The sequence below is a fragment of the Lynx rufus genome, unplaced genomic scaffold (assembly GCF_022079265.1).
Source record: "Lynx rufus isolate CCGP_SWC_20201006 ecotype Redwood Valley unplaced genomic scaffold, mLynRuf1.p SCAF_5, whole genome shotgun sequence".
Lineage (NCBI taxonomy): Eukaryota > Metazoa > Chordata > Mammalia > Carnivora > Felidae > Lynx > Lynx rufus.
This window is the reverse complement of record NW_025814867.1, coordinates 79,878,482-79,888,531: the sequence shown is the minus strand read 5'-3', so window position 1 is coordinate 79,888,531 and position 10,050 is coordinate 79,878,482. Positions and strand designations below refer to the sequence as shown.

General features: G+C 42.5%; 1 protein-coding gene across 1 annotated transcript in view; it reads right to left on the bottom strand.

Annotated features, from left to right (window-relative positions):
• Positions 1–660: 660 nt before the first annotated feature.
• The window catches only part of LPP (LIM domain containing preferred translocation partner in lipoma), a 677,526-nt gene continuing 668,136 nt past the window's right edge, over positions 661–10,050 (bottom strand). Inside the window, exons 13-14 of the mRNA XM_047099816.1 lie at positions 4,415–4,535; positions 661–1,319 (exon numbers count right to left, since the gene is read on the bottom strand). Of these exons, the coding sequence (XP_046955772.1) occupies positions 1,191–1,319; positions 4,415–4,535 (250 nt within the window). The 3' untranslated portion in view covers positions 661–1,190. The remainder of the gene's footprint in view (positions 1,320–4,414; positions 4,536–10,050) is intronic.

Genomic DNA, 10,050 nt, shown 5'->3' with positions numbered 1-10,050 from the left:
CAAGAGTAATGAAACTGTGGTTTCACAATCTTTTCAAGCTTTCCTGTCTTTTTAAAAGTAAACTAAACAAACTACACGATTTTATTATGTGTGCTCTGATTTGCAGTTGTCAGGCAAAAAGGACCTGGGCCTGGGGGAAAAAAAGGAAGAATATGAACAGTTCTTTATAAGCAATATTCCTCCTGGAAAAACTCAACTTTGGTAGTTGTGTTTGGATATTATAAACAAACAAACAAACAAACAAACAACACAGCAATATTTCTCAGATGAAAAGTGGGATGGTTTTGGAAGTGTTATGTTCTATAGAAAACAAAATTTGTCTGTATTATTATGTCTAGGTAGCATGGAAAAGGAAACTCTTAAGATGATATTGTGAGATAATAATAGGCTTTTCAAACATACCCCCCCCCCCAATTTTTTTCCCCCAGCATATCCCACCCATAATACCCTCAGAAAAAAATTGAAGTTTGGATCTCACCAATAACTGTTTTCAAATGAGCCCTGAGCACCAAAATCACTATAGACTTTGAATTTCCAATCAAATTTGGTTGCAAATTCAGTAGGCGCTTGTTTTAAACTATGTCATTTACAGCTTAAATTCTTTGTTGCCTAACATATACATTGCACACTTTTACCCCCCACCCCCCACCCTAAGGGACATGACCGGTTTAGAGCAACAGAAAGATGTACTTTTCCAATACACACAGAAAGAATGGCTGTCCTTTATGATCACAGGCAATGTGGAAGTGATAGGATGAGACCTTCAAGCCTAAAAGCACCTGTGAGTTGGCAGACTCACCCAGGAAAAAACTGTGTGACAGCAAATACCACACTAAAAAAAGCCATTCAACCAGATGAAAAGTGAGACAAACATAGGGATTAAAAGTTACAGGAATGCAGAAGTGAATGGGATGGAGTATAATCCGTGCAAAAATGTGGAAGTCCTTGGGAACAAAGGCCCATCAAGGTCCTACATGATTAAATGTGAAATGTGTATTTGGTGAGAACTTAAAAAAAAAAAAATCTCATAATCTATGTGTTTCTAAAGAAAGGTTAATATTAGACGAAGAACAGAGACCATCCCACGGTTTGATTGCCTTTCCTGTATTTTTCCCATGTCTTTTCTTATCTTGTTTCTTGTGTTTCATTTCTTGTGTTTCATTCTTCTCAGCACCACCAACTAACTGAACTTAAAGGTCAGTGCTGGCCTTGGCCGTCAGCACCCTAATGCGGGCGGAGTTGCAGGTCTTGCAGAGGATGTGTCCATCCAGAGGGTAGCAGCCTTGGTTATCTCCTTCAGACAGGAGACCACCACAATCCTGGAAAGATAGATGGAAAGGATGTAAGTGAAAATGGCAACTGTGTACGTGAAGGCTAGATTCCTTAGCTTTCCATTCAAGGCCTCCCTCCATAATGTGGCCGTTTCCTGCCTTTCCTCTTCATACACCGCGGGCCCCCTCCAAGCCTTCCCCGGGATACAACATAATGTCTTGAATGAAACTGAACAAGAGATTGGGGACATAAAGACAAACAGTAAAATGACCCCCCTTCTCCGATTACCTAATAGGAAACGCGAGTCCCAGAAGAGAAGAATACCAGGGTCTGGGTGCCCAAGTAGTAGTTTTGTTCTCCTCTCCCAAGCAACAAAAACAGCAACAACAAGGACAAGAGAAAATAAAACAAGGGTAGATCCCCAACTGAGTCATCAAGACTGAGTCATCTTGACCTTTTAGCATTAGTCTAAGGATCTCTCAAAAGGAATACACAGGTGCAAGGACAGAACTCCTTAGCAGCTGGTGGGCAGAAGCCAAGCTTCAGAGTGCCTCCTTCCAAGCAGACGGGCCAGCAACAGTACTACTGTCCTCAGCACCTCTGCAGCTCCATTTGGGAAAGCGTTATACAAGAGTCAAATATTGGCCCTTACCTTTGGAGAAAATGGAAGTTTCTCTGAAAAGAAAAGTACAATACTTCATCTGGTGGTGGGTGCCCTTGCTAACTTCAGTGGAAACTCTTCTAAAAGGCTAGAAGTGCCGCATGCTCAGCTTTTGCTGTCCACTATGGCAGCAAGGAGGTCACAGGGGCTCATGTCTACATTTGAATGCCAGTAAAATTTAAGTTTAGAAGGAGTATCGCCCACAACACAACAGCAGCAGCAGCAGCAGCAGTGGCAGCAGGAGGCAGGCTCCCCAGAGGGCTGGCTTTGCCAAAATGAGCAAGCGGATATTCCGCACCTCTAGAGGCATTCTGGAAACTGAATAATGGAATTAAATGAACTCTTTGCATCTCAAAAAAGAAAGGACGTGTCATAAGTGGCATGGCTGTAAGCATTTAATGAGCAGACATCTATGATCACCTGAAAACCCTGAAGAGCCTGAAGTGAACCACAGTGTTGGAACCATTCATGGTTCTTAGAACCAAAAGGGGCCATATGGGGCATCCAGTCCAACCTCCTCGTTTTTATAGATGGGGAAGTGAGAGCAGAGAGGGAAGTGATTGGTCCAGTGTCATGAAGCATCTGTGACAGGGCTAGAACTGTGGTTTGCCCTCTCCTTATTTACTGTTCCTCTCATTTTATAGTCCTGTTTTAAAAATTCATAGGAACTGGAGGGTATTACGCTAAGTGAAATAAGTCAGCCAGAGAAAGACAGATATCATATGTTTTCACTCATGTGTGGAATTTGAGAAACTTACCAGAAGACCATGGGGGAAGGGAAGGGGGGAACATTGTTTCAAACAGAGAGGGAGGCAAACCGGTAAGAGACCCTTAAATACAGAGAACAAACTGAGAGTTGATGGGGGGAAGGGGGGAGGGGGAAAATGGGTGATCAGCATTGAGGAGGCCACTTGTTGGCATGGGTGTTGTACGTAAGCAATGAATCACGGGAATCTACTCCCGAAACCAAGAGCACACTGTATACACTGTATGTTAGCTAACTTGATAATATATTAAACAAATAAATAAAGAAAAAATAAATAAATAAAAAAGTTTATAGGATTTCAAAGCAAACTTAATTTGTACTGCTGTCATTTAATCTGGAAGGAGAAAAGGCACACATTTCATGCAACTCTTGGCACAAAAAACAAAACCATCAGAGGTCAAAGCCTATTTGTATGTATAGCAAGTGTGTGAGCAATGTTGAAGAGCTTTCCTTCTTTGAGCCTCAGTTTCTCCATCTGTGAAATGACTTCTAAGGCATCTATAAGCTCTTTCACACTTATGATTCAGGTCAGTTTTAAGGCTGGAGGTTGCTGTTCCTCTGTAGTCATAAAATCTTGTGTAAAAGCTGGTAGTTTATTATCTTTTTCTTAATTATTATTATCTTTTCTTATGTCAAGGGAAGAGAGCTATATGGAACTTGGGCTCTAGGGCAAAACAAAGAACCCCACATAAATCAAGTGGTTAGCTACAGCTAAAGCAGTGAGTGGAATAAATGTAGTCCCAGAGAGCCAGAGACAGCCCCCCAGCCCTCCTGACTCCACCAGCCCCTTAGTCTTTGGAAGGTCACCTAGGGGGACTAGATGAACCAATGACGGGAGGGTGTGGCAATAGGCAGTTCATACTCTCCCCACAGAGAGAAGAGACAGCTGCTAACTACTGCCCTCCAACCTGGATTACAGGCCTCTTGTACGTATTCCCACAGCACCTGTGCATACTTCCCCTGGAGCTCTTAGCAGCCGCCTGACCTATCTTATGTGCATAGTCAGTGCCTGCTAACTCAACCAGTCTCCATGACTTTGAGCATCAAGTTCCAACCCCTTGGAGAGGAGTGAGATCTTATCTTTCTCAATGGCTGGGAATGGATCTCCGTCCCATAGGAGTATCAGAGTCACAGTTAAAAACTCATTAAAGGGGCGCCTGGGTGGTTCAGTCCGTTTAGCGTCCGACTTCGGCTCAGGTCATGAGCTCATGGTTTGTGAGTTCGAGCCCCATGTCAGGCTCTGTGCTGACAGCTCAGAGCCTGCAGCCTCCTTCAGATTCTGTGTCTCCTCCTCTCTCTGCCCAGCTCATGCTCTCTCAATAATAAAATAAACGTTAAAAAAATAAAAAAAAACCTCATTATAACAATGACAATAATAGTAACAAGAATACCATTTCCTACTAATTTAGCACTTTGTGGTTTATGATTCTTTAACATACAGTTTTGTATTTTAGTGGCACAGCCATATTTGGGGAGGTGAATAAGAATTTGAGCCCTTTTTACAGGTGGGAAAATTGAGAGTGAGAGGTAAAGTGACTTATCCAGGGTCACCAGGATTAAATGAAAGCGTAAGATCTAAAACTCAAGTCCTATGAACACAGGTACCAGGGGTTTTCCCCAGATTGAATAACTGCTGTATTTGTGAAAACCTATTTCCCTTGGGCCTTGCAGCACCTGCCATGCACTGACAGGGTGTGGGGGTGCTGACCACAGACCTCACACCGGTAGCAATGAACATGGAAATCGCGATCCAGAGCCACAATCCGGACAGTCTCCTCCTGGCCCGGGGCCGGCATGATAGGCTCTTTGCACACAGAACATCGGGGGGCAAATTTCCTGAAAATGGAGACAACAGTTCTGGTTAGACATTGAGCATAGACATTGGCAAACAGGTGAGACCCACAAGTGGAAAGATGAGGGGTAGGTCAAGAGTCAGGACCTCTGCTCTGTCATCTTGCATGACCTTGAGCAAATCACGATCCTTTTCTGGGTCTGTTCCCTCGGCTGTAAAATAAGGGACTTAGACTCAGTGACTTTTGAGGTCCTTCTAGATCATAAAGTGAGATTTCGTGAGGCTGGGGAGTGAGTGTATACAATCCTTATGGATGAAGAGCATCTAGGAGCTATTGGTCACATGGTATGTGACATAGAATTCACTTGTGCATAGACTGCAAACACAAATCCTGGGTTAGGGCAGGGTCCTGGCGGCCCTTACTATGTTTTCTTTTCCTTGACCTCATCTTGTTTGACTTTCACTTCTAGACCTTATATGTACTCCCCAGGCCCTCCACAAATATTCTGAGGTTGGTAGCTGTGTCATTCCCACTTATTAGAGCCTCTTTCTTTGATACTAAGTTCTAGGAATTAACACAAGAAACCTCGACCACATATCTTTTCAAAACAGCAGAAGTTAGCGACCTGAAATACACCAAACTTGCTATGACCAAGCGTGTACTTCTGACATTTCGATTGTGTTAAACTCTTGTTTGAAAAGGAAAAAGTTAAAAAGCTGTCAAGTTCTTTATTCCTCAGAGGGTTTTAGCACTTCCAAAAGGTATGAACACTTATACATATAGAGACACATATATGTGTGTTTTTGAGGTTAACTGTTAGTGAGGAATTTTAACATTTCCTAATCTCTTAACATTCCTGAATGTGACCGATGGCCGTAAAATTTTTTTTCTCAGAGCAGATTAAGAGGCTGCAAATATAGGCTGTGCATTCATCCCTATCTCCTGGAAATTAGGGGTAGCATTTGGGAAGGTGTGAAATAAGACATGATTTGAAATGGCCATGGATAAAAGCTGATAGAGGTAAGAAAAAAAAAAAAAAAGGACAAATAGACTACGCAACTCAGTTTTTTCATGGTAATGGTTTTAAGATTAATGATGTTAAAATTTATCTATTTGTAGTGAGACTTAAAAAGAAATAATGATAGTAATCTAATACTTTGCAGAACACTTTATGGTTGTCAAAGCATTTTTACATACATTATACTCTATATGTACATATTAATTTTCTTGGCAGCAGCCAAAAGGCATCTGTATGGCTGCAATCTAAATAAATATGAATTAAGCAGCAGATCAATTGATTGCTCTGAAAGAAAAATTAAAAGGATCAGGGTACAACTGCAGCAGTAATCAGGGTTGTTATAATTGGCATTTTATGCAAGAAGTTTACACTCAGTGGTAAAAAAAAAAAAAAAGAAAAAGAAAAAGGAAAAAAAGACTGCTTTGGACTACCTGATTATTTTTGCATCTGGGTCATCAGTAGTGAAATAAGCAGGCTTCTGGAATCCGCTGTAGAATTTCCTTTCCCCAAGCCCATCGGGACTGTAAATTCTGTGGGGTCAGAAGTCTATCTTTTCTATCATTGAACTGCGCGCCTGCCCCTATTTCCTCAAGTAGAATTACTTCTCTAAGATAAAATATCTTTCCCTGAATTTGCCTATTTTAGTAGTGATTATTTGCACATCTTCGGGGATCGCTCTACTGTGAGCTTCCAGCTGGCAGGTTCTGCTCAGTCTCTGAATCTCCAGAAACAACTTCTGTGACCAGGGCAGACAGTAGAATTTCAGGCTACCACTCATAAAATGAAGTGTCTGCCATTTTGCTCTATAAAAAGATGTGACTTGGACTTTTATGTTCAATCTTAAAGTCCTTCCTCTTTGGAAAGGCATAAATTGTGTTCTCGCTGAGTAAGGATTCCTTCCTACCAATTGGCCTCATTTCCATGATGGGAAAAAAACAAAGGGAAGACAGGAAGTGGTTTCACAGTCCCCACAGTGTTCCTTGGCCGGCATTTTAAAGACTGTTCTAAATCCCAGGTGGTCTGTTTCAAAGCTCAGCTCACTCAGCAGATAATAATAATAATAATAATAATAATAATAATAATAAAAGTAAATTTGATAAAAAACACTTTTGATGGCTCAAATGGCTACCATATATTGTGTGCTTATTAAGTGCCAAGGCTTGTTAAGCGCTCTGCGCACTTGACCTCGTGTTTTTACTGACAACAACATTATGAAGAAATAGTTTTTATCATTTCTGCTTCATAGCCACAGAAGCCAAGGCTCAGAGAAGGACAGTCTTAATCATCTTGTGTCCTGGCACATTTCTGGCAATCAACAAATGGATGCTGATTAAACAAATAAATGGATGAGTGTAATGTCTCTGATAAGAAAGCACACATAGTGAAATAAAGGCTCAACACAATGAAAGGTCAGTTAAATAAACCTGCTTTTCAGAGCTCACTGTCCTGGCACTGGGAATACAGAAATAAACTAGGACTCCTGCAGCCAGACTGGTGAGGGAGTTCTATCTATTTCTGCATTTGTTCTATTAAGTGCGATATACATATCCTGCCATATTGCAAAAATGATTTAAGGTGGTAAGTGTAAAATTGTGTGTGTGTGTGTGTGTGTGTTCTTTATTACTAATCAGGCTGTGTATGTACTAGCTATAGCTGATTTACAAAACTCTGCAGAACACAGAGAGGAAGATATAAATTCAAACAGGGGGATAGGGGAGGGTTGAGGTCAGGGAAGTCTTCTCAGAGGAGGTGGTAATTGAGCTGGACCTTGAATGAAGGCCATTTAGGTGAAATGGGAAAGTGTGTGTGTGTGTGTGTGTGTGTGTGTGTGTGTGTTGAAGGTGAGGGTGGACACAGTCAGTTTGCCAGGGAACTGGTTTGAACAGTCATCTGAAATAGGAAGAGCTGCTACCCAATAGGATAGAGGACTTGGGCCAGCATTGACTGGAGGTGGTTATGCAGGGGATGGCCCATTAACAAGGCCTTACAAATAGTGTTTGGGAAGTTTGTTACTCAAAGTGCTGTCCAAGACGATCGGGGAGATTGTCAGAAATTTGGAATTGGGAGGTCCCACCCCAGACCTACTGAATTATAATTTGCAGTTTAACAAGATCCCTAGGTGACTTGTAAGCACATTAACATTTGGGCAGCACCAGTTTAGAAGACAGGATGCTAAGAAGGCGAGATCAATCCCTTCTCATGGGCCTTCCGTATCTCACTTCCACTCTCAGGCTGCTCTAGTTACAGTCAAGCAAATCTTCCTTGAATGTAGAGACGCCCTTCCCCACTTCACCCCTTCTTTATTTCCTGAGTGGTTCCTGCTGTCAGGAATTTCTGTTTCTCACTTAAAATACTTTTCAGATTCTGCTTCCAGAAGCCTACCCAGATCCCGGGGCCAAGTAATCTCGGACTCTGCCAGTTCAAGCCTTCGCCTGTGCCTGTCTCATCGTGTCTGGCCCCTTCTGCCTGATATCACACATACTCTGCACTTATTCCCTCCCCTCCTTCTGGCAAGCTCCTTGCTGACAGGGGTTTTTCTCGGTGTGTCTGTGCATTTTCTACTCAGGCAGCTTCTCTCCTTGTATCTCTCTCCTTTAGCACGGAGCACCCAGAGGGCTCTCTGCAGATGTGGCTCGACTGAATTGAAAGAGATTTCCTAAAAGCTTTCCTTCCTAAAAGACCAAGCCCAAGGCCCCCCAAAACAGTCTGCAAAAGAAGGCTGTTTCCCTCTCTGTACCCTCTCGTTTGCCTTGCAATGCCCACCCTGGGTGAGGCTTTTAGCTGCTTTGTGTTCTAGTACTTTCAAGGCTCAGAAACAGGGTTCTGTAAAATTTCTCTCTTATTTTTCTTTGGGAAATCATGAAAAGATCAAGCTTTCCCCCCTACATACCTGCCAATCATGCAGACAACATTATTTAAAAAAAAATAATTTGTGTTTTAACATGCCATGGAATTAGTGGTGGAGGGGGAGAGATGGGGGCTGGAGATGGTTTTTGCCTTTTAGCTGCTCAAGTCTGCTTGTCTGGAGTGTTCAGACCCACACACTTATGTCACCAGTCCCAAGTCTCTAATTATGCTCCTCACTCTTAGAAATGAAAGATAAATGGCATAGATATAAACTTCCATTTGTCAGAATTGATTTCCTGTTTTAATTGGGGGGTGTAATAGATCCGTCTTTTCCAGCAACAGAAACATGCGTGCTCTGATTACATCTATCAGTCTTGGATTCAGGGAAGTCTAAGAAAGGAGGCACACAGTGACAGAAACACACTCCCCGTTGGTATCTTTTCACTTCCCTTAAATAGATGCAGGTTTTTTTCATGTGTAATTACAAGCTAAAAATATCAATAACGTGAAGTACAATTTATGCTGTGACTGCCCTTTCAAAGTGAGCCCTTACTTGTCTAATTCAGGTTGAGAATTCCTGCCTCTGGGGTTTTATAATTCATTCAGCCTCACGTCTTTTGGTGAGGTTTTCCCTTTCTTTGCTACTTGGAAAGTGCTAAGGAAATTCATTTTTTAAAAATAGGAGTCTCAAGGCCCCAAACTGCTTGTGGCAAGCTCCTTCTGGTTGTTGACAGTCAACAGAGCGGTGAAAAATAACCCACAAGACCGCACATCTGGAGGCCATAGAATGGAGACCCAAACTGGTGAGCCACATGAGCTTTATCTCCGTGAGAGCTTTGGACTGTCCTCAAAGACTCAGACTGCCCCGTAAGTAAGCCAGAAAGCCTCCGTGCCTCCCATTTACAAATCACTGCTATAGCTTTCATATGGTTACTATATATTTGTAATGAATGTCATCAACAAATCAGCCAACTAACAAAGGGGCCAAATAAAAAGAAGGCAAAACAAAAAGCATACAATTTTCATGAACACCACAGCTATAACAGAGGAAAGAGGGCCCTATGAATGACAGAACTGAAGGACATATTTTTCCAGGCCCACGAGTAAGTTCCCTTGATCTTGAGACTCTACTTTCTAATCCTCTTCAAAAGACTGCACAAGACTGCACGCATTAATTTTATCGAAAAGCATCCTGAGGGAGAGAAGGCCTGGGTAGGGAAACAGGTTACGGGAAGATGTGACAGCTAATGGTGTGACATGGACCCAAATACGTGCGAGGCCTATATTAGGAAGACAGACTTGATTGCTCTGTGTGCACGTCCGCCTCCCTGTGACCTCCTATCTGTAGACTGGCAAGACGTAGAGGTCAGCGCCAGAGAGAACTGCGGACTATTACACCTGGGGAGCTTTAAGACAGGCTCTGTTCTAATGACCAGACTGAACAGCTCGGAGAAATTGAGCGGTTTGTCCACTGTCACACATCTTGTTCGTGTTGAGGCCAGGGAGGGCTACCCTGGTATCCTGCCTATTTCCAACGTACATACTCTGCATCTGAGTCAACTTTCTCACAATCAGAGCCACACAAAGATGTGACGGATGAACCCCAGGCAAGCCTTTGAGCAGAAACTGGGGTGAAGGACCAGATGGATTAATGGACACCCATTCCTGGATTAGAAGAGGGGATTAACAAACT